Here is a 25,131-nt window from a genome sequence, read left to right as displayed (position 1 = left end):
AGCACAAAGAGAAATGAGGAGGGGGCTATGGAGCTGGCCTCCTAGATCAAAGGAATGACAAAAATCCTAGCAAGACGCTTACCTTCTCTAGTGTCTTTCCACTTTAGTGAACTGGAAAGAATCTAACATCAAACTCAGTGTTCTAACACATCATGGTTCTTAGCTACTTCTAATTGGACTTATGCTCCTTATGCTATTAGAAAATTCATTTCCCACCATGCTAAACAACTGTTGCTTCATTTAGCCAGTACGAGAGCTCCCACTCCGACCCTGTTTTTGTAGGCAGGATAGTTATTCAAGACCAACTACAGTCCATGTGTGTGCATTCTCCTTAATTTCCCCTTAAGGGCTTAGTATATTCTCAAGTGGGATAGACGAACACTTCCATGTGACAATGTTCTCATTTTAACCTATGCCTCCAGCCTACTAGGCCATTAATACTAGGGTGACCTGGAGTTTTCCTAATTTTATCATGGGAAGCATCCCAGAACCGCCCCCAATCTCCAGGCTCAGAGCTTGCTTCTTTACTGCTCTTCAGTGTGGATATGGATAAAGTTGGCATTTAGTGTAAAGAAATGTGGGTATCTTGCGGGTACTGTGTCTGGAATCTGAATTACTGAGACAGGAGATGCACTTTTCAAATCTAGGTAACAGTGAGGTCACAGGCATGAGCCAGGGTCTGCCAGGGCCCTCAGCCACACTAGGGGATTAATACCTTTGTGTGTGTGAAGCGTATTAGGAAGGCATGAGCCTCTGAGACCTGGGCTGCTTCCCCTGCCATGTGTCTGGCTGCCCTGTGTGAGGCTAACTAGGACAGAGTAAGGCTTGCAGAAGTGGCTCAGGGCTAAAACACAGGAAACTCTAAACTCAATTCTGAGCCAGCTGGTGGTGACCTTGCTTAAGTCATTTGACTGTGTCAGGTCTTAGGTTTTTGGCAGGGGCTGGGGGGATTAAATCAATCATACTGGATATTGCTAATGTTCCTTCTGGCTCAAAACCCTGCAGTTCTTCCCTTTGTAGTGCCTGTCACTGGTTTGAGGTTGGGACCAGAATAGGTGCTTATGTTATTCCTATACTGGTTATTATAATCAGCACCTCTAGGATGCAAGCAGTAATTGCCTTTCTGCCTCAGTGTGGTAGACTAGGTTTTGAAATGGGCACAGGCCCCCTTTTTTTCCCCTGCTATTTTATTTTATTTTTCTTAGAGACAGGGTCTCATTGGAGAGCAGTGGCACAATTCTAGCTCACTGCAGCCTGAAATCCCTGGGCTGAAGTGGTCCTCCCGCCTCAGCCTCCTGAGTAGTTGAAACTACAGGTGCATTCCACCATGCCTGGCTAATTAAAAACTTTTTTTTTTTTTGGTAGAGATGGGGTCTCACTATGTTGCCCAGGCTGATCTCAAACTCCGGGCCTCAGGAGATCCTCCTGCCTTGGCTTCCCTAAGTGCTAGGATTATAGGTATAAACCATGCAACCAGCCTTTTCCTATTATTTTTCAATTTTACTTTGGGGTGATGGGAGGACAGGGGCTGGGAGAGGTGGAGGGAAGGTGAGAGAGATGACAGTGTTGGATGCATTTGTCCTGTTGACATTAGCTAGTAAATTACTAATTAAAACACCACCATTTGGGGTCTTCTCTGATTTAAGGGAAAAAAAAAAAAGAACTAGGAAGCTATTTTTAGGAACAATCTGTGTGGAGTTGAGATGGTCTTTCATTCCAGTTTCTCTTCAGATTGCTATTAAGACACATCCCTGAACTAGAAGTCAAAGATTTTCTGAAATTCCAGCCCAGATAACTAAAGCGTAGACTACCTGGGTTTCATTCCTTTCCTTTCCTCTTTTCTTCTTCTTTTTTGGCTATTAAGTCATTAGAGACTATCCATATATGCAAAACAAATTAGGGCAGAAAGGGAAAAATTCATGCCATTTTTTAATTAGATGCTGCACTCTGTTACTGAATGAACAGTAGCTGGCATTATCAACAGAAGGATCAAGGCATTGCACATCTGTGCCTATCTATGAGAGAGATAATTAATTTTGGACTTTCTAGGGAGCCTGATTTGAGGAGGCTTTTCAAAAGCTCTGGCAGAAGAGCAGGCAGTGGAGGGTGTGAGGTCAGTTCTTGCTTAGGGAGACCATTCTTCTCCATGGTCTCATACCTGTTTTCACCAAGATGCTTGCAGAGAAACTCACGTCAGAGGGACAGCCATGCCTCCATACCTGTGGCTGTGGCAAAGATCACATGAGGTTGGTGAATTTCTTGGAAAAATGTCCTTCCAGGGCATTTCTACTTATTTTTAAAATTTGGCTCAAATGGGGTGCCTATAACAGGCCACTTTTGGGGTGCCTGAGAAGAAGGCAGAGGACTTTTTCAATGCATGGCCTTTCCACTGACTGTTATGATCTTGTGCAATTTGACTCTACTTTTTGTCTAATTTTGACCTAATATCATGAAGGAGAGCTGTCCATGTTTCATTTCAAAAAGTGAGCAGAAGCATTCCGTTGAGTAGTGGTACAGATTGCTTTTTCTCTTCTTCTGAATAAAAATAAGGTCACTTTTCTTTAAGAAAGCTCATACTATCTCCATTTCAGTGTGGTCCATGTGTGAAGGCACGTGTATGTGTGCTTTACACTTTATCTGTGAATTGTACTAGTGTGGTTTTAAATGATAACCTTGGATCAATGTAATGACCAAGGCAGTTTTGACAATGAATACTTGGTCTCCATCCTTCAAACTATTCAAAAGTGATTTTACTCCATGACAATTCTCAACGCATCTGACTGTTGGATTCATTCTGACCGTCAGATTGGCAATTAACTTTTTTTTTTTTTTAAAAGATGACCATATATCCAGGGGAAAAAATCATTAATGAGTTGAAAATGAGTTTTTAACCCGTTTCCAGTTCATTAAAGCTTTTGTGAACCCAGTCCAGCATTTACAAAAGCCAGGAGTTTGCCTCAACTGTTTAGCCCAATTATGGACCGCACTGAGCAGTCAGGATAAAAGTTCGCTGAGGGTTCATTATCTTGCACTTGAATCTCCCGGAAATTCTAATTACTGTCAGCTTATTTGGTTGCTTTTTGACTGCATTTCATAATTGCTAAAGCTTATCATATCCACAACACACAATTAGCACATAAAAGTTACTATATTTGGTACATAAAAATATACAACATTACACAAGAAGCACAAAACAAAAAAAGCAAACACAAGGAAGCAAACGAACCATATCAAATTATATGGGAAAGAGTTCTTCATCTTACCTATGTTTAAACTCTTTATTTCTTTATAGAAAGAAAACAGAAAGGAAAAAAGAACAAACAGTTAGCGGAAGAATTGATGATAAAGCAAACATAACATTTTTGTTTCTTGTATAAAGGGGCCCAAAAAAGGCAGTTCTTTTCTTTTTTCCCCTGTAACTGACAACTCCTGGCTCAACAGCTTGAGAAGTGCCCCTGATTTTGGACTCCTCCCAGACATTGGACAATCTGGACAAGAAAGCTTGAATTCTCTCATCAGCAATGTGGCTGTCACAAGACACAGGTGGCAACAGGTGAAAGATGCCTCCTAAGGAAGGGATGGCAAACAGGTTATATCTTGGGTGCCAACATGTGTTGACCAGTAATGGCTACTGGGAGTGTGGTGGTAGAAGGATTTTGAAGCCAAATTTAATATAAGGTATAAAGAGTACTGTGACCCACTTGCAATGTCCACTCTGAGTGTGGCAGGGAGGATGGTGACACGTGTACCACCTATTTGCCATTGGTGCATTTCAGGGTAGAATGAGTACCAACCCAAGAGGGAGACCCTGCTCACAACCTACTGCAGTTGGGCAAAGGCTGCTGAACCCTGAGACTCTGAACCACTTCCTTTCCCTGCTCCACGTCACCTTCATTGTCTCCTTTTAACTTGGGGTGGGACCCCAAATATGCATTCTTTCTAAAAGGTAACGTCCGATATTACAATAACGTCCATAAATGAAATTCATAGGTAATAATATCCTCTTGGAATTGGAGTCAAAGACTCCAGTTATCATTTCTTATCAGAGAACTAGTAAAAATTTTGTTGTTGTTTTAAGAGAAGAAATACATTCAATTTCAATAGGAAATTGCGGCTGAAAATTAACGTGCCAGAGACGAGAAGATGCTAAGGTCTCAAGTAAGGAGAACGACTCCCATTCTCGAGGCTTCTAGGCCAAAGTGGAAGAAACCCCTGACCCCTCTTTCCCTTTCAGTTGAGGAGAAAGGCTTCAGGGAAGGGGCAAAGAGAGTTTAATGCCCTGATTTCTGCTCAGGTGTAGCTCAGTCCTCTGCCAGGGGCCATCATTAGTGGTGGGTTTGCACAGGGATTACGTTTTTATATTTTATTCCAATGTGTTAGTTTTTGCAAAAAAAAAAAGTTAATTAAATGATGCTGATAACTCCTGAGCTCTGACTGACATAGTGCAATTTAAGATTCATTCTGCAAAGCCTGGTGTGTCAGGGTGGCAGCCGGGAATTCTCGCGTCTATTTTATATTGCTTAATGAAAGTGAAATGTTATCTGCCACCAGTGGTAGTCATATTTGGCTCTTAATTATTGCAATATCAATTTCACTTTTTAAAGTCAAGATTTTGTAAAAATACTGGATGGGATTTGGGTCTGCAGACCTGACCTACTTCTTTCCTAAGAACATCTGCTTTCAGTTGATTAATATAAGATCTATGTCGGGGGAAGGAGAAGGGCGGGGTGAAGGATCAAGTCGTTGGAGAGTGTAGAGCCTGAAGGATCATATGAATATGAGCTTTGGAGAAAGGCTGAGGTCACTGCTATTCCAGTCCAGGATCACAGCAGGCTGGGTGCTTAGCAGGCAACAAACCAGAATAACAGCATCACCGAGTCAGTCTATGCAGCTGGGTACAGATGTCCTACTTACAAGGAATAGGCCTAGGCTTTGTGTGCATGGTTTTAATACCACAGACTCTTTAGGTGAGCCCTTCGAGGAAAAAGTGGCGTTTCAGATGGGAGAATTGAGATGGATTAGCTCTTCTTCACACTGCAGAGTCTCAATGATGTCTCTGCAAAGCCTTCAGGGTCTCTTGTGGCATTCTCAGCCCGTCTCTCAGAGCTGCCATCATGCTGTCTGGTGATTTATGTTTGTGTGCCTGTCCCCCTCAGTTCTTTGTGAATAGGACATGATTCACTCATCTCTGAATTGCAGATACTTAGTAGAAGGCCCAGGAGAGAGTTAGGGCTGGAAAAACAGTTTCTTGAGTGAAGGAAGCAAGGAATGAGGCTGCTTCCCTTAGTGCTGGGCAGACCTTGCCTTGGACTAACTCCAATCCCTCATGTTCTGCTCAGAATTACAAATCTGTAATCAGTGAAGACTGTTGTCTTTTTTCATTCCAACTCTCTCTGTGCCACATTTTCCCCTTGAGGAAGGTGCACTTGGAGTAGCCACAGGGTTGTTTTGTTGTTGTTGTTCTAACTAAAGAGAAGTTGACTTGGGGGTACATTTGGTTTAGTTTCAGGAGGATGAGCTCATGTGGCCTGCAGTCCCTTTAGCACCCAGTTAAATGGTTGCTAGCCATTCTTGAATAGGAATGTCTTTGAGGAATGCTCCTGCTCTACAATGTTGATTTGTCTAGCATCATTGCAGAGAGTAAAAGGCCCCATGTAGAATTCATATTTCACTAATACAAGGACATCAATGACAAACTGGTTAATGAGCATCATTTCAAAGACTATTTAGATTATTCACTCCACAGGAAAACCTGAGATGCCCAGAGATATTAAAAAGGAAACTTGATAAAGATTTTCCCCAATTTTATAACTCTAATGATTTACACATCACCAATAATCAATTATGAACACAAAAGAAAGTTTTCTAATTTATCAATAATATGAAACAAATTTTGATCAGCCCTATTAAAGGAAAGACTGAAAATCCCTCTGTTCTTTCTATAGATAATGAAATTACAAAATAACTGTGATATTAAAAGATGATCAAAGATATGCAGCCAAAAAGTATAGAAAAACATGTATCATGGAAGTGTTACAGGAGTTAATTAATAAAAATATTAGGTTATTTGTCTGGATTTTGTGATGTTTGTGATAGAATTGGCTTTTCTAAACTTTGCAATTTTTTGGGTTTCTTTTCTCATCCTAAATATTCTATTTCATTTCTCATTTCATATTTACAATTTTATTTTTTTCTTCTTAGATAGAGCCTCTGAAATTGTATTAGTCTTAGGCTTCATAAAATCTGGGTTCTACCCTTGGTAAAAAGACTTTGAAAATAGTGCCAATCAGTCTCCAAAATTTTATGGGGACATTGTTTTTACTTTTATTCGGGATTGAGTGCTTCATGACTTTTCTTTCCTGACCCCCATTTTCAAAGCCTGACCACACAGGAAAAGCATTTCCATTCTTTAAGTGGAATCACATAGTCTTCTCTAACAGTCTACCTGGTCATCAAGCAGGGTCTGTCCTGGCTGAAACTCTCAGGCAGAGCTTGTCCTTGGTGATGCTTCCTTCCAATGTCTGCTGGCTTTGCCCGCCTTCCCAGGCTCCCACTTTCCCCCCACCCGGTACTAACATATCTGGGTTAGACATGTCCCTTCTCTGAAGGTCTCCTCTAATGATTGGTGCCCTTGACTCCATGTTGAAAGCACCATCAGAATGTCAGCATGGAGAAGCGGTTTAGTTGGAAAAAAGCATGTTTAATATCATAATATTATTTTATGTTTAAAAAATAAAAAAATGGAAATTTCAAAAATTATGTAAGGTGTGAGACTCTTATGTTTATTAAAAGGAGCTAAGCTAAGCTAAGAAAAGGCAGAGAGATACCGTCCCATCCCGTATAATTTACTGCCTTATATTGAGGTCTAATTCCTAAGATGTTCTAAAACTGGGGAGGGAGAAAAGATTTTGCTACGAGAGAAATTCCCCCTATAATGTTAGTGACTGACAAATTTACTCTGCTCCAGGGCTTAGGTTTTCCAAAGACCACTTGGAATGGGCAGTGGGAACTGGACTAGTAAAGATGGGATATCAGGCTTTTATGGGACAGGAGTATGGAAATGTCCTAAATGTCTGCCTAATCAGAGCACACAGGTGATAACCATTTTACCTAAGAGACGGCTCTTTGTAGCATCAGAAGTTATTTAAGTGTATAGAACTTGTCCCTGCATGTTTTGGAGAGACAAAGGAAGGAGGAAGGGGGAAGGATAGCGAGAGAACCATGGAAACATTTCAATAGGATCCCAATTCAGAGGCTCAGCTCTGGGGTGGGTAAGCGAGATAGGGATGGGCACTGACTCCCGAAATTGAATCATTCAGCTGCCAACTCACAATGGAGAAAAGACATAAGCAAGACAGGTCTCTTCCTCCCCCTCCCTCCCTCTGCTGGTTGCTGTTTTGAAGAGAGGGGATTGACAGCCCTTTGTTTTCAGGTATGTAGTGGGAAGAAAAGAAGAATAAAACCAGTGTTCTTATAAAAGCTTAACTTCTAATCGGCTCTGGGTACCTGGCTGATGAAAGTAAGAACAAGTCTAAAGGCAGTTAAAAAAAAAACCACACAGCTGTCGAGGGAAACTGGGAGCCACATTCCACCTCAAGCTGTCCTAATGTCACCACGTGGGCATGGCGTGACTTGTTCTGATTGGGCCCTTAGCTTGCACCATTGACGTTGTGGCCTCCACAACTCGAGAGACGTGGAATCAGGGACCAACTCCAACAAGAGGGAGGAGACGGGTCTGTGTTTTCTTTAATTTAAGCAACCTGTCTTGAGCACCTAGTGTGGGCCAGGACCTCCTCTAGGACTTAAAAGGACAAAGATGACCAAGGAGTCTGCTGCAGAAGTTCACATGCTTAGGCCCTAAAGACTTACATGGAAATAATGACAACAAGGCATTCAGTGGCATGAACTCTAATGGAAGATCAGAGAGTGTAGTGACTCAGAGGTGGGTGACAATGGCTTCTGCTGGGGAGATCAGGCTACATGGAAGAGGGGGCCCTGACGCTGGGCCTTGCAAGTAGATGTGATGTGGTAGATTAGGTAGGGAAGGTATTTTAAGCAGAGCAAGCAGCAAGAGTGAAGGTTTGGAGGTGGGACTGTACCAGGTGAGGGCTGATTAGCCTCTGAGCAGGAAGAACAGTGACAAAGGAGGAAGGGCCTGATGTGGAAGATTACAAGGGCCAGATGAAATACTTCCACTCTTTTTTCCTATAGGCAATGGCAAAGCACAGTGCTACCTCCACCCTACCCTGTCTTCTCCCATGGTTCTCTGTTGCCCACAGGGTGCCTGAGAAAAGGAGGCTTTCCTAGGATTAAAAAAACAAACAAAAACAACATCTTGGGAAGGGAATCTATATGGATGGGCAAGTCTAGGAAAAGTGATTTGTCTGATTGCCACTTTGGCAGCATGAGGGCTACCTGGCCTCTTCCCACATGTCTCCTTCTTGCTCTCATTGTTCACGCTCTGGTTACCATGCCCCCTCCTCCACCCCAGGCCTGTCTCTGGATCTCCATGGTGGTTGGCCTTTGGACCTTCAGCTCAGCTTAAAATGCACTGACTTCCCCAGGTTCCACCTCTCATGCTTACATGGGTGATTTCTGAGCCTGTGTTTCATCCCCTTCTGTACCGCAGAGCCCAGCACATCCCTGGCTCACCTCCATGCTCAATAAATGCCCACTGGATCACTGAGGCTGCAACCTCCTCGGGGTGAGCTCTTGTTTTTTCCTCTTTTTACTCCTCTCAGTCCCTGGCACACTCTCGGCTCCCAAGAATGCTCAGCAGCAGTTGCTGGGGGCAGGCCACTGATATTTCTCCCAGACAGGGCCTCAGAGACTCTCAAGTGCAAGTGCAACCTGCAGCTCCTTCTAGGAGAGAGGCTGAGGCTGCTTCAGAAGACACCATCATCCACTCAGTTGTCAGGCCAAAATCCTAGGCAGGGCCCTTGATTCGTTTCTGTCTTTGTTCGTTCCTTACACCTGATCCATCAGCAAATCCTATCAGATTTACCTCAAAAATATATCCTAATTGGAGCACTCCTCTCTCTTCTGCTACCATTCTGGTTCAAATCACCATTGCCCCAATCCTGGACAATTGCTGCAGCTCCCCTATGGGTTTTCCTGCCTCCACTCCTGCAGCCCTACAGTCTACTCCACACACAATAGCCAGAGTCATCCTTTAAAAAAATGCAAATCGGATCATATCAATTCCACCCCATTCCCTATTTCAACCTCCATTGCTTGTTCATTGCAATACAACGTACTCTTGTCTAAGTGGTTAGTGAGACTCTGATGCATTGAGGTACCCTTCCCTGAGCTCACCACCCTCCAGCCATATTGGGCTTCTATCAGTCCTTAAATCAGCCAGGCTATTGGCTGGTATAGGGCTTTTGAACAACTTCTCTCTGCCTGAGTGCTTTTCCCTAGATCTCCCCATGGCTGACGTCTATCACTCAGATCCTAGCCAAACATCACCTAGTACAAGAGGTTTCTCCAACTAATTCATCTTACGTAGCCTCCTCATTCATGTACCCTCCCTGTCCCCCAGTTCCTGTTTCTTACTCTGTTATATTTCCCCTAAAGCAATTAAGGATACTGGAAATTATTGTTTTTTATTTGCCCACATGATTTTGTCTGTGGCTCCTTATCAGAACACAAACACAACAACAGGTGCTTTGTTTGACCCCACTTTTTTTTTTTTCTAGCCAGAAAGTCCCTGGGACATGGTATACATTCACCAAATATTTGTTGAATGAAATTTTGCCCCTTTCTTATAGATCTTATTTCTCTCTCTAATTACAGATCTCCTCTGAGTTGAGGGTCTGAAATCAACTTTCCTGGCAAGAGCATGTCTAAGAGCTTTTAGGGGTCAGTTTTTTTCCCAGCACAGAGGGGTCTGGCTTTCAGACTTAGTAGCCAGCAATGGGCAGGAGGAATCTTCCTAGGCTGGCCAGAAATTACACAGCAAAGCCTACACAGTAAAGGAAGTGCTACCCTAGTGAATGTGCAAAGATCCAGAGACTTTATAGAGAGTTAGCCAGATAGAGGTGCTCAATACAACATTTTGAATTAGCAAATGAACATTAGTGGTTCTCAAACTTTGATGTGTGTCTACAGAGCTTCTTAAAAATAAAAGACGCCTTGGTTGTTCTCCAGTCTGGAGACTAAAAGCCTTGTCTGTAAGTCAGTTGTTGACTATTGTATCAAATCTGCGTATGGTTTTTCATAGATACACAAAGCATTTTTCCCACCTCCTTATTTGACTCTGGGCCTAGGTTTTGGATCACAAGGACTATATCTTCTCTGGAGAATCCCAAATGCTGCCCCAGTTACACGATCAAACTCAGGAGTTATTGGGGGCAAGAGAGCAACAGAAGGTTGCCTGTGTGGCCATTTACCGTAACTCCAAGATGCTGGTCACATTTCGAGAGGGAAAGATGCGTCGGATGTAATTGAAGTCACCCACATAGAGGCTCCCATCGATTCCAACAGCCAGAGCCACTGGTGCCAGCAGCTTGTTGCCTTCAGCAAGGCCGTTGCAGCTGGGACAGGAAATGCTCCGGCGGCGACCGTTGCCCATGATGCTGGTGATGATGGCAGGCTGCTGGGTCAGGAACTGGTTTTCCCCAGTGCCTTTGTGTAGGATTCCTGCGGGGGTTGGAGAATGGGAGGGGTTACTGAAGCCCTCTGGGGAAGACATGTGTATTGGCCAACTGGGAGGGAGGGGAAGAGAAAAATTAGGAATCTTCAGTGCTCCGGGAGCTCTCCAACTTCTTCAGAATGTGGAGAGAGCTGCAGTGGGACAGGTGGACCCCAAATGCTGTGCCATTGGGTAAAATGACACTTGGGAGGTTAACCAAAGAAGCTTGTAATCCCAGCTTTCTGGTAGGCTGGGGCAGGAGGATCATTTGAGCCCGGGAAGTCGAGGCTGCAGTGAGCTATGATGGCACCACTACACTACACTCTGGATGACAGAGCAAGACCCTGTCTCTATTAAAAAAATAATACAATAAAAGGAGAAGGTAGGAAAATCTATGCATATTTTGGGCACTTAATGAAAAAATGACCCAGGGAAGGGGAGGTGTGACCACTTAAATGCTGAGGCTAGAGACAAGGTTCCAGAGAAGTGGCAAGGCTGTATTTGGGAAAGAAGATGTGTTCACATACCACTTTTAACATTGAGGATGTGGTGTTTGTCCAGGGACCAGCCACCGAGGTTGGAGGGTTCCAGCTCGAATCCCTGAAGGAGGGCTGTCCTTTTCTCCCAGAGAATTAGACTGGGACAGGTCTCATATTCAAACCCGACAGACACTGAAAGATAAAAGGGGTGGGGCACAGTGAGAGAAAAGAGAGAGTTTACTTGATTACTCCAGAGCTCTGTAGCAAGAATGAGAAGCACGTGTTCGCAGTAATACAGATTCTGTTCCCAAAACTGACTCAACGAGGCAGGCTGATTGCTTTTCTCCTTGTGATTCTACAATATTAAATTCAGATTTTTGAGCTGAACTCAACCTTGAAACTTTACACAGTAGTACTCTGTGGGGAAGGAAAGACCTTTCCAATGAATGACTGGCTTTCAAAAATGACCCTGGTGACATGGAGGGAGGAAAGGAATCATTTGAAAACCTGACACAATTCCCCTTTAGAGATGGACAGGAGACTGTTTCTCTCAGCCTGCTGTTCATGGCATGCATTTATTATGTTTTGTGTTATTTATTTCCACTTACTAGGAGAAAGCCCTTTGGGATCGTACTGGCTCAGTAACATGGAGATTCTGGGAGCAATAGCTTGTGTAAATTAAGACACTTGGTGTGTTCACTCAGGATTCCAGAAAGTGCCAGGAGAGGCAGGCACCAGCAGGAGTACAGTCTGCCAGTTACATGGGGATTCAATGGGGAACAGAATCCAAAAGCTGTTTGTAAAAATCCTGCATTTGCCACGTGGACAAATGGGAGAGAGAGGTGGCAATGAAGGACATTAGTCCTAGCTTGGCTCCAAGCTCACGCTTCCTTGGGGCTCCATTTTCCCTACGTGTAAAATGGGTTAGGTGAAGCCTCAATTTCGCAGACAGATGTGGTAAGGAGAGATGAGACGAAGCGCTGAGATGCCATACATTTTTAATTGGAACGCTGCTCTAGAAATTTGAGGCATTGTTATTATTGCTGTTCCTACTGCATTAAACTCTTAACTATGTGTGTCACCTTTGGGGATTCTCTGCAGCTTTAAAAAATTCCTGAGATATAGAAGTGTCAATATGAATGGAGGATGCATTTTTATCTTTAAAAAACTCTATATATTTCCTAGCTTGTCCTCTGAAAATGCCAAGAAACAAAGGCCAAATGACCAGCCCCAGCAGCAAAGAGAATTGCTAGTGCCTGGCTTGTGGCCTTGATATATTATTTCTCATTAAAGGGAATCAGGGCTTCTGGAAGAAATGGCTGGAGTAAGAAATGAACACAATGACACCAGCCTACTTTATCATACTAGATAGCAAGGAAGGAATCAAAATCTATTAGGGTCATGTCAAAAGGATTTGGGAATGAGCTTGAAAAGGTGCCCACTGACCAAAGATGGGGCCATTTGGCCATTAGTGAGAATAATAACTTCAATGGATTGAAACATACTGGATGCATTTCAGTCCATGAGTTCATAACGGTATTTAAGAAACATTAATTTGCCACCACTGGATGATGAATCAACTCATTATATTGAAAACTAGTAAATAAAGGGAAATAATCAAGCATTTATCTATTCTTCCCTATTTGAACTGTACTTCAAATAACCAAGTAGTTAAGGAGAAAGCATCTCTATACAGAAGTATTTCAGCTAATAGATGAAGAAGGAAGCATAGAATTAAAATATAATTTTGCAATCCCTAATGACCAGACAGACTAGGCAATGAGCATCAATGGCTACTGAAATCTCTAAAAAATACACAGCTTGACTTTAGGTGCCTCTTGATGGAAGGACACAGCCACACCTATCAAGTTGTTCTGCCAAGACAAAAAATAAAAAAATCAAACCTGAACCTGAGAAAGCTTCAAGACCCAACTATCAATGGTCAGGAGATATAGGGAACAGACGAACAGGCAAAATAGCCATAATTATGCAATTCGAGAACCAACCAGCTAATCAACCAACCAACCAACCACGCTATATGGGAAATTCTACAGGCACACAACCCAATTTCTTCAACAAATAAATTACAAAGGTTAGAGAGAGAGAGAAAGATAAGGAAAGACGAAAGAACTTTAAAAACAGTTTAAGAAAAATCAACCAATTGCAAAAGGTGGATCTTAATGGGATCTTGAGACAAAGTATTGATAGTTTATGGTATTTGTCAGGCAATTGAAATATTGAACAATGATGGGCTATGTGATGATATTAGGGAATTATTGTGTTTTTTTGTTGTGATGATATTGTTTTTATGTTTTTAGAGTGTTCTTAGAGGTACATTCTTAAATATTACAGATGAAATGATGTGATGTCTAGGACTTACTTCAGAAAAATATAGGAGAAAGGGGAGTGGACGGGGGTATGAAAAAACAGGCCTCATCGTGAGTTGATAATGGTAGGAGCTGGAATGTATGGAAGTGCATTACAATATTTAGTATACTTTTTAATATTGGCTGTCATTTTGATATTAGCTAAAGACAGATATATGTATATGTATATATATCTGTAAATATGTATGTGTGTATATATATATACACACACACACACACACAAATATATATATATATATATTTGATTAGCCAGTGTTGTATATTAAATGCACTAGTTACCCTGGGAACTTCTTGCTACCTTGGTTAAGTTAACACCACTCACTGATGAAGCAGACCACCAGGGCTGTATCCTGAGCAGGTGTAACCTGTTAGTGGCGTGATCTTGGGCAACTTTCTTACCCTCTCCCTCCTGCCCCTTATGCACGATGGGGTTATGAGAGTGCCTACTTGAGGGGTTATTGAGAGGTTACCCGACAAAGGATTTAACACAATGCTCTCTACACAAAAGGAACGTCTGATAAACATTGACTACCAATTATAGTGAAAATTTCTGAGGTTGCTAGTTTCCTACTTTGGTAACTTATCTTTACAGTTCTTAAAATACACACGACTATTGGTGAAGAGAACACAGGATTCTGGATTTTAATTAATTCCTAGATAGCTTTCCACAAGTAGGAAGATACAAGGTAGGTTAAGATTAATCTACAGCTCACAACTCTGATAACGGTAGGACACTTCTGTTATGAAGATCTTCCATAAGGAAAGAATCGTGATTCCTTCAAAAGGCAAAGCCCTGGAACACAGCATGTGGCTTTCTGATCTCCTCAAACCCTGTTTTCTGATTATTCAGGGGAATTCCACGCCATTTACAAGTGCTCTGTCTGGAAAATGAACTATCCCCTGACCACCTCTCTCCCAACATCTTGAATATTTTCTTTTCCACTACACTCCAGCTACACTGGCCTTCTCTCTGTCTATCAAACACACCCTGCTCTTCTCTCTGCCTGAAATCCTCTTTTTCTGATTTTCATGTGGCTCCTTCTTGTCATTAAAGTCTCTGCTTAAATGCTGCCCTGCGGAGGAGCCTTCCCTAAATGCTTACCACAGTTGTCCCTCCTCCCCAATATATATCATTTACTTTTATTTTCTTATTAGCACTTATCCTGCTTGATATTTCTTTGTTTCACTTGTATTTATTATCTCAATACCTCACCAAAATGTAAACCCCATGGAAGAGGAATCTTGTCTGTCTTCTTGACCATTGTGTCCTTATCTACTGGAATGGTGCTTGGCATATCCTCGGAACTCAATAAATATGGGTAGAATTAACACATGACTAAATCCATTGATCAATAAGTGGTTGAAACCAAAACATACCAACAGCATCTGAGAGTCCATACACCCTTTGGCCATACGCATCTGTCTTGTCCCAGATGAAGGTGTAGGCCAGGTTGGGAGAAGCCTGGAATGACTTCTGGAAGAGATGTCCCTCGACAGCCACCATCAGGTGAACCCTAATGAGGTTCAGGGGCACTGTGGACTGGGTCATGGTGATCTTCAGCAGTGACTTGTACCCTGCAGTTCTGGAGCTCAGATAGCGAAGTTTCACATTGGAACCAGGGAGCTCGATTTCTTCATGAAGAACCTGGAGAGGAAACACATGGCAGACACACACCTAAAACACACCTGTGCAGATAAACTGTAACCCTGATACTGTCTGTCTGCTATGTCCCTCACTGAGGCATCACATCTTATGTGGGTGCGAGGACCACTTACCACCACTGAGAAAGAAAAACAACAACAACAAAAACTTTATCCTCCACCATAGAGTGATGGGGATGAGGTTATGATTTTTGGATTAATAATTATTCTTGGTCACTGTTGTGTTTCTTTTTAAAAAAACACACTGTTGGCAAAAGATGTAAATAAGAACAGCAGGCTTTATTGCTAGCTGCATGCAAGGAGGCCACGAGAGGCTGTAATTATATGAACCTACAACTTCCACTGACAATCCGTATAAAGCAACAGGGAGGCAATAATGTAATATGCCCTCTGTCGTAACACCGATGTAGATCATTAAAGCGCCTCTTACCATGTATCTCTGTGACTAACAGGAATAAAAAGCAATTTGCAGGTGGGTTGCACATATGTACGTTGTTTTTATTTTATTAAAAGCTCTGATGACTGCCAAAGTCTTGAACGACTATCTGCAAACATCCAGATCAGCCAAGAGGGATTCAAACTTTCATCTCTGGTGGCTATAAATTTTATCATGCTCCCACTTTTTTCACTCCCCTTTAGTATTAGTTTCTGGTCCACTCGGGGAGAAGCAGTGTCCAGTTGGTTTCGGTTAGGGAAGTCCTGAGAGTCCCGCCCTGGCACCGCCATTCCTACCTGGGTCTCAGGCACGATGGGATTCTGCCCAGGGGCAGCACTAAAGAAGGTGGACAGTGGGGAGGAGATGATGATTGGATCAGGCCGGACAAAGCCACTGAGGTCACAGCTGGGGATGGAGTTCTCCTCGGTCTTCATCACCAGGGTGTCCATGGCGTAAAAGCTGTTCCACGGCAGCCACACAGTGCGCTCCTGGCTCATGAACGGGGCTCGCTCAAAGTGTAGAGTCAAGGAGGCACCTCCATTGGCGATCAGGTCGAACCTGGAGAGGGAGTAAATGAGCTGATGAGGGGGCAGACTCACTTTTAGACAAGGCAGGATGCCTCTCCTCCTCCCGTGATGGCCGTGGGATGGGCAGAGCACAGAGGAGAGCATGGGCTTTGGAGGCAGACAGGTGGGGCTGGAACCCAAACTCTATCACTTACTAGCTGAGTGGCAATAGGCAAGTTACTAACCCTCTCCGAGCCCAAGTTTCTTCATCTGTAAAATGGGAATAATTACGCCAATACACATGGCATGGCTAAGAGTGAAACATCATGAGTGTAGAGCAGAGCTCAACAAACTATGACCTATGAGCTAAATCTGGCCCACCAACTGTTTTGGTAAATAAAGTTTTATTGGGCAGGGCATGGTGGCTTATGCCTGTAATCCCAGCACTTTGGGAGGCTGAGGTGGGTGCATCACTTGAGGTCAGCAGTTCAAGACCAGCCTGGCCAACGTGGTGAAACCCCATCTCTACTAAAAATACAAAAATTAGCCAGGCATGGTGGTGGGTGCCTGTAGTCTCAGCTACTCAGGAGGCCAAGGCAGGAGAATTGCTTGAACCTGGGAGGCGGAGGTTGCAGTGGGCCGAGATTGCGCCACTGTACTCCAGCCTGGGTGATAGAGTGAGACTCTGTCTCAAAAAAAAAAAAAAAAAAAAAAAAGGGTTCATTGGCATACAGTTACACCCATTTGTTTATGTATCTTTTAGGCTGCTTTCCTGCTATAACGGCAGAGCTGAGTTGTTGGTGACAAGCCACACGGCCAGCAAAGCCTAAACTATTTACTATCTGGCCCTTTACAGAAAATGTTTGCTGGCCACTCGTGTAAAGCACTTAGCACAGTCCTAGGCTAATAGAATGTTCAATAAATAGTGTAATTATAACGATACTACGTTAGGACACAGGGAGGAGCTCATTACAGCATTCTTCTAATCAGCCTCTGCTCTGTGGCTGATTTCTTTGACAATGGTTCTTAAGCTATATTTCTGTTCATTTCTTAAGAGCTGGATGGAGGTGTATTACCTGTAAAGTGGAATAAATGTAGCTTTTTCCCAATTAACGGAAAACAAGGACGTTAACAGAGAGGTGTACTAATTTTAAGCTTTATTTTACCTCCCCTCTAGAATTTCATCTTTTTTTTTTTTTTTTTTTTTTTTTTTGGGACGGAGTCTCACTCTGGGGCCTAGGCTGGAGTGCAGTGGCACAATCTGGGCTCACTGCAACCTCCACCTCCCGGGTTCAAGCGATTCTCCTGCCTCAGCCTCCCAAGTAGCTGGAATTACAGGCGCCTGCCATGATGCCCAGCTAACTTTTTGTATTTTTAGTAGAGACGGGGTTTCACTCTGTTAACCAGGTGGTCTCGATCTCCTGACTTCGTGATCCGCCTGCCTCTGCCTCCCAAAGTGCTGGGATTACAGATGTGAGCCACCGCGCCCGGCCTTAGAATTTCATCTCTTTGAGGGCAGTGGTGCTGTCTGTCTTGCTCCCTTCAGAATCCCCAGCAGCTAAGACTACTTGGATCACAGTAAAAACTTGGTAAAAATATACTTGACTCGCTGGTTTCATCCAATCTTAGTAACACATTTGGTGTTTTTTAGTAAATGTGAATGAACAGGGAGCATAGGAATATTAAGACAAATGTCAGAGCATGTACAGTACAATAGTTTACTTATTAATTACTTTATTTATGTGCTTATTTATTGGGCATGCACACTGCTGGGGACAGTTCTGCATAGAGTACAGAAGAGAGTCAAATATCTTGAAGCCAAGTTGTTCCTAGTTGGCACGGTAGAATCAACATGAATATTTGGGGCACATGCCACTATGCAACAGATTGTGGGATTCCTCAGAGCATTCTCAAGCATGTCCTGTGACTTCCACAGCTTTACAACTTGAACAAGCTGAAGAGTAACTGATCCAGGAGGTTGGATAGATGATCTGGGAAGTGGACTTGGGGCATAATTAATCAGGAAGCAGTGGAGAGGGATGCAGAAGAAAGGGACAAATAGCATATCAAGGACTCAGAAATGTCTTCTTCTGTTGTCTCACGGGACTTCACAGCAATTGACTCAAGGATGTCAGTTCTTCAAGAACACTGGCCTGGGCGTGGTGGCTCACGCCTGTAATCCCAGAACTTTGGGAGGCCGAGGTGGATGGATCATTTGAGGTTAGGAATTTGAGACCAGCCTGGCCAACATGGTGAAACCCTGTCTCTACTAAAAATACAAAAATTAGCTGGGTGTGGTGGTGGGTGCCTGTAATCCCAGCTACTTGGGAGGCTGAGGCAGGAGAATCGCTTGAACCCAGGAGGCGGAGGTTGCAGTGAGCCGAGATCGCGCCATTGCACTCCAGCCTGGGTGAGAAGAGCAAGACTCCATCTCAAAAAAAAAAAAAACAAAAAACCAAAACAAAACAAAAAACCCACTGGCTTCTAAGAATGAACAAGGGCCAGAGTAATTTTGTAAGGCACACATCTGCCATCCTGTGCTTTAAAATAATAAGATTTGGCTGCAGAAATCTATGAGTGAGATATCAGAAATTTCATGAATATTGAAGATTTGGTATGAATCCTTAGACTCCCTGTTTGGGTTTCAGAGGTGGGAGAGTGAAGTTAGGGCTCCTGGGGGCTGGTAATTGTTGAAACTGCCTATAAGGCTACCTTAGGGCATTAGAAAGAAAATAAGGCCAGACTCTTCGCCAGAGAAAGGTAAAAAATCCCTGTTCTTACTTCTGTGATACATCCAAGATTTTCCAGAGTGCATTTTACAGAAAGAGCGTTGGATCAGATTTGCAGCCACAGTTCCCTTTTCATTTAAAACAGAATGCCATAATTGTCTGTGTGTCTGTGTGTTTTTTAGCCCAGAGTAAGTCAGTGTTTTCTCCCTCCCATAGATTTCTTTTCTTTTTCTTATCTTTTTCTTTAAATTTCTACTCTATGCCCAAATGGATTAAGGAAATGACAGAGCTTTCATCTTGATGGAGGCTGAACGGGTACACGTTTCCAATCAGAAGATAATAGGGAAAGGTTGCCTCCTTCACACAGCAGGGTGACTGCTAAATGTATTTAATTAGACTTCTCTGATTACACGCCACCCCCTCCAAACAGTAGCGAAAACAACACAACTCCTAAAGCCACAGATGAAAGCAGAAGGGGATCACCACAGGACACTATGTCATGTGGATTCCTGTCACCCAGCACTGCCTTTGATTTAAAACAGGAGTTCGTTTCTAAGAGCTACCTTCCCTTCTTTTTCTAGAATCTGCCTCCACCCCAACACACACACACACACACACACACATATACACGTGCATTGACCTGACATTAAAAAAACGAGGTGGCTGTGAGCTGTCCTAGGTAAGTTGCCTTTCCTATTTATTTTCTGTTTTTGATGTCACATCAAAAAGCATGAAATGTCTTTGCGGGAATCCTCACTAGGGGACAGGCCTGGTGGACATTCCAGTCCACCAGGGGGAATCCTGTGGTTCCAAGCCAACAGCACCATCTGTCCCTTTGCACACACGTGTGGTCCTGAGTAGGTCCGAGACCCACAAAGCTACTTACGTGCCATCCTGACGGGTGATGGTATAGCCGTATTTTGGGTACTTGACAAAAGACACGTTCACACCGACCAGGGGAGTTCCATCTGTAGTTACTACTTGGCCTCGGATGAGAGAAACCAAGCTGAGAAAGAAAGAAACAGAGGTCTTTGAGCCACATGCCGGAGAACAGAGATAATTCCCCACTGCCTCTGCTCCCTCATCCTCATCTGGTCCCTCAGGCGAGGAGAAGGCTTTCAACATTAACTTCTGGCTTTGCACAATCACACTAGTGACATTTTGGGGTGAAATCCATGGGCAGCATCTCCCATCACTGAGCTGGGCCATGGGGTCTCCTGGGCACCCGCCTTCCACTCTTGGCCTTCCTCCATTTCTTGACATTGTTTGGCTTTTGTTTGGCCTGAGCTGCAGGCTGTCCCTCATCATTCCCAGGTGCTCCTTAGCCTGGCACCAAGAGTGTCATACTCGGGTGAGAGCTTCCACATCTGGCTGCTTATTTCCATTTTTTGGCTTTGGAGGATGGCCACGTTACTCTTCTAGAGGCCAGAATGTCAGAGTGGGTAGAGGGGAGCACAGAGAGTTTTATGGCTGGGAAATACACATGCATTGTCTTTTGCTGCCCTCTAAGAGCAAAATTTCTCATAATCCATGAGGGTCTGAGGAACAGAGAACTCTGGAGATATATATAGCAAAACCCTTCAATATACGCATTCAATCAAAATGTGTATATATCTATATACGTTTTTTTTTTCTGCTAGAAATATATTGGATTCTGGATTCTGTGTTACTACATATTTCTCTTATGTCAAATTCCTGCTATCTTGAAGGGTTTTGAAATCCTACCAATTTATTTCCAGTGTTACAGAACATCTCCCTCTTTCCAGACACAGTAACTAGAACTTTCCCACAAATCCCAGTTTCCAACCAGCTACCCCTGGGAAAGTCCTATAAAGCCAGAGAGATGCTACCATATTCTGCTCAAAGTCCATGGAGGGAGAATGTGCATGTCTCCTCTCATCTGAATTCTCTTGACTTCACAGAGAAATGGGACAACAAGAAGCTCCACTTCTGCACCGAGCCCCCAGCAGACTAGGCAATTTGGCAAAAGAAGAGAGGTTCTCAGGCTCCCACGGTCCTGGACACACTCCCAGTTTCTGAACTAGGTGATCAACTGACCCGTCCTTTGCCAGAATCTTGTCAAAGTCGGCTTGATTTTTGGAATGCACTTACTTTTGCATTCCCGAGTGTCCTGAAAACCGGAGGGATGCTGTCTCCATGCATCTCTCTTTTTATTAGCAATACCCCCAGCTGTTCAACTCCAACCCTTTGATGATCTCAGGAGTGTTTAGACTGTTCCACTGACAGCTCTAATTGTCTGCTACTGGCTGCCTAACAAATGAATGCCATTTTTAGCTGGTTTTAACCACAACGCTAGACTCTTTTAAAGTGGAAAACTAATTTATGAAAATAATCCTTTTGTTCAATTCCATTTTCTTATCTTAGCTCGGACTAAGATTTCTTTAAGACCTTACCAGACACTATTTTAAAATCAGTGATGTGTGTTGACGACCACAAGGTACACAGTGCTCGTGATGAGAAAACAAAATTGAAAGTACATTCCACAATGGAGTCCCCCCACCCTTCCTTTTTTCTACAACTGCTATTTCTTTTAAATCATTCCTGTAGCAGAAGGCTTTGCAGCGTGCCATAGGAATAACAGGAGTAGTGTTGCCTGTGATTTCTATCCTCTGTTTTTCAAATTCTTCCTTGCTGCTGCCTTCCTATCGTTTCCAGGCAGTCAATTTGCAGAAAAGATTCAGCTAAGACATACTATCAGTTCATTTCTATTTATGATTATTGATGTGTAACAATTATCACATTATCTAGATAGTGAGATCTGCTTTATAAATTATAGTGGTGGAGTCAAGGCATTTTAGTTATTTTTGTATGCCATTATCTAGGGGAACGCCTTTTTAGAAGTCTTGAATTTTCAAGTTCTTTTTTACTCCTAGCTTTGTCCTTCGTTATTTGTAAGATGATAATGTACTGGAATTCACACGCTTACTGAACTTCAACCTATGTCTTGGAGTTACATTTCATATTTCTGAATTATGTATCCATGCAGACAGCTGGAGAGCCTGGGAGGTGCCATTTTATTGTTTACATTTAAAGCTTCTGAGACGCTTTCTCTAAAGCATCTTTCTTTCAGGTCTCCTGGGCTGGCATAGTCTACCAAATATTCTGGGGTTCCTGACTGTTCACCTGTATTTTGGCTCTAGCTCAAGATGCCTTCTGGAAGTGGTAACCATTGATGAGGAGAATCAGATAAAATTAGAAGGGCCAGGTGAAGAAAGCATGAAAGGGAGAATATCAGGAAATGACTGGATTTAGGGTAGAAATAATGACAGGTTAATGAGCAAGCAGACTGAAACAGGCCTTCAGAGGATGCATTTTCAGTATAAGCAAACTACAAACCCCACTGAAATGCTTATGGCCCAGTGCAAGCTCTGCCCAGTCACGGGTCTCTAGCAAGATGAATTATGTTCATAATTAAAAGGAAGCATACTTACAGAATCTGTTCTAGAGTTAGGATTTAACAAGCAGAGTAAATACTTTTTATTTATCAGAGATCTGTGGTTTCTTTTATTTTCTTGAGAGGTTCTTCTACTAAAAGAAACAGTAATAATACTGTGTATAATATATGTTAAAGTCAAATAAAATAGAAAGATTAATCTCTAAATTTAAAATGTTTTATTTGGGAAGCAAGAATTGCAATTCAGGGCATATGCATGGGGGTAGTCTTCAGGATGTCTGAAGAACAAAGAGAAGTGTGGAGGTTTTATAAGGAGAAAAGTTACTTATTCTTTTGAGAGAAAGTTCACTGGGACTGGTAAAGTTTTCGCGATCTGGTGAGTTCCGACTGGTGAATGATGGTGGTGGGTAAAACTAGTCTTAGAGTCATAGTAGGTTGTTTCTGTCGCTATTAGATCAACTGGCTTCAGGTTACACCAGGCAGTTTCAGTAGCCAGGCCTGGGGAGAATTACATTTCTAGGGCAATGTTATGTGCCCAGAGTGCTTTTTCTTCCTGGCTTCTTGACTCTGCTTTAGTTGGGTATGACAAGAATGACCCAATTCATCTGATCAACTTTTACGTATTTAATAGTGTTATCTTAATTTTATTAATCAAGAAAATGAGCTTTATGAGCCCAACATGATATCACTAGGAGGTGTCAGGGCTGAAATAGAAGAGGGCTGAGATTATTTTTACTTTTCTATTATTTCTTTTTCTAGTTTATTTTTAGTAAAATGAGAACAGAGAGAAGCAAAAGTTGTTGGCCTAAGGTGACCTTGTTAAGACACTCATATTCAAAAGAGCTGCAGGAATTGGGGCTCTCCAACTTTCCAGAGAGCTCGAAGAGGCTGTAGAATCAGCTGTGCTGACACCCATTCCTTCCCCATCCCACACTCACTGGCCTCTCTCGGTTGGGGACCAATGAAAGGCTCATGAGAGGGGCTCCAAGAGAATCACTTATAAAGTTAAGGGCTTCTGTAAGAAGGGAAGTCTAGTATTTCTTCCCTGCTTGGAAGCCGAGAGAAGTAGCATACTTCCAGAGTTGCTCCTGGGCCTACCTGAATAAGGCTAAAGAGAAATAAGACAAAGATGGCACAATGGGGGTCGTCAGGGCTGCAAAGGGGCCAGGACCATCCTACCCAAGTTCCTAGTACCTAGAAGTTTTGTGAAAAAGGACCTGACCAGCAGTTTTTATTTCTTGATGTGAAGGACCACAGAGATGGGGCGGGGCATCCCCAATTAGACCATGCTCCTCCTTCTTGCATCAGCATGCACCATCAACATCTGGACCGGGACCAACTGAGAGGAAGATCAAGCATGGCCAAGCCATAAGAAGACCCCCAGCCTCTCCTACCCCTCCTCTCTACCCTCAGAATCATACGTAGTGCATAGAAAAGAGGAGGGGATGGGGTGGTGGGGAAGTGTCTCCAAGACAAACCTTCCCCTTGCTCTCTTCTCCAGGAGCACAGTTCTAACTTGTCCTGGGGTGAAGTTGAAGACAAAATGAATCTAGAACTTGACCCTAGAATATTCATAAGCCTCAAATTAGCAACTAAGAGCAATAATAAACTGGAGAGAATGAGGGGTGAAATGCAGTGGCACAGTGGCTTGCACGCAGTAGGTAATCAGGAGAGGTAATAGATGGGATTGTTGTGTGGATTAGGGATAATCTATACAAAGTCTCTGGCTCAGCCTAGGTGCTCAATAAATCCTTGCAACCAACATCATCTTGACTCTAAGTTGCCACCGAATGATAGGTTATGTTATCAAGTTAATAACAGCTTTCAAAAATACTCTATTGAATGAACTGTTTCAGCAATGCTCGAACAAAAGCCACTATCAGAGGCATTATAAAGGGAGATTTAATATAATGACAATAACATCATAAAATAACAGATTTTAAAAATGATTTAAAAACCAGGGAATCAACAGGTGTCTCCAGCAGGTTCTGGGTTAAAGATGTTGACATCCTGCAAAGACACTAGGGCTCTGTTCTGGAGTCCAACACAAAGTGAGGAAAGGGCACTTCTCTGAGGCCCCCTTGGAGGGAGCTGCCTCTAGGGGGGCAGATTCCAGGCCAATTGGGTCCCCGGGAAAGCTGGAGCACTGCCTCTGGCTCCAAAAGGAAGAAAATCAGTGACTTCAGCAGTTTGCAGGGACAGAGGGTGCCTACCTGCTGTTGAAAGGGTTCTCTCCAGGAATGATGTGGGTGCTATCCTTGCCTGCCAAGAGCTTGATACGGTCATAGAAGGACTTCACTGTGGGCCAATCCGTCTGGCCCTGCTGAATGATGTCCAGTGGGTCCCGGGACCCCCGGCAGAGCAGGCTGTTCTGACAGGCTGACTGCAGGCAGCAGTCAGGGTCCAAGCAATCCACCAGGCCATCTGGAAGGGCAGAGGCAGAGCCAGAGTCAGCGGATTTCATGGCATAAAGCTGTTTGGAGACACTAACACCTTTGTTACCAGCACAGGCATGAGCAGCATCAAACGGACCCATGGGCCTGAGGTGGCAGGTTTCACACAGCAAGTCTCATCCAATTCCAATCCATACACATAGAAAATAAAAGACTGAAAGGAAATAATTTAAAATGTTGACAAATGGTTATCCTCATGTAGCAGATTAGTGTGCTTCTCTTCTTTATTGTGCTTTTCTGGAATTTCTACTTTTTTCTACTATGAACAAGTATTATTTGAGTGGGAAAATAAAAACAAAAACTTTGCCTTTGAACGACACAGCACAGCAAATTACCCACAGTCAGTTCCCAGGGGTCTGTGCTAATGGGTGCACAAGCAAGCAAAATGTATGGAATTTCTGGCTGGGCATGGTGGCTCACACCTGTAATCC

At 43.2% G+C, this 25,131-nt stretch overlaps 1 protein-coding gene across 10 annotated transcripts in view; it reads right to left on the bottom strand.

Annotated features, from left to right (window-relative positions):
- Positions 1-25,131, bottom strand: part of TENM2 (teneurin transmembrane protein 2) — a 1,186,617-nt gene that overhangs the window by 51,404 nt on the left and 1,110,082 nt on the right. For 9 of the 10 annotated variants that reach the window (XM_054488238.2, XM_054488240.2, XM_063665336.1 and 6 more), the window contains 7 exons: positions 24,461-24,671; positions 19,719-19,838; positions 15,894-16,155; positions 14,877-15,144; positions 11,161-11,304; positions 10,392-10,641; positions 3,264-3,284 (listed from right to left, as the gene is read on the bottom strand). In XM_054488238.2, coding sequence (XP_054344213.1) covers positions 3,264-3,284; positions 10,392-10,641; positions 11,161-11,304; positions 14,877-15,144; positions 15,894-16,155; positions 19,719-19,838; positions 24,461-24,671 — 1,276 coding nt within the window. The remainder of the gene's footprint in view (positions 1-3,263; positions 3,285-10,391; positions 10,642-11,160; positions 11,305-14,876; positions 15,145-15,893; positions 16,156-19,718; positions 19,839-24,460; positions 24,672-25,131) is intronic. The other variant, XM_054488243.2, reaches the window with a different exon arrangement.

The sequence above is a fragment of the Pongo pygmaeus genome, chromosome 4 (genome assembly GCF_028885625.2).
Source record: "Pongo pygmaeus isolate AG05252 chromosome 4, NHGRI_mPonPyg2-v2.0_pri, whole genome shotgun sequence".
Classification (NCBI taxonomy): domain Eukaryota; kingdom Metazoa; phylum Chordata; class Mammalia; order Primates; family Hominidae; genus Pongo; species Pongo pygmaeus.
Note: the sequence above shows the minus strand (reverse complement) of the source record. Positions and strands in the feature narration are given on the sequence as shown.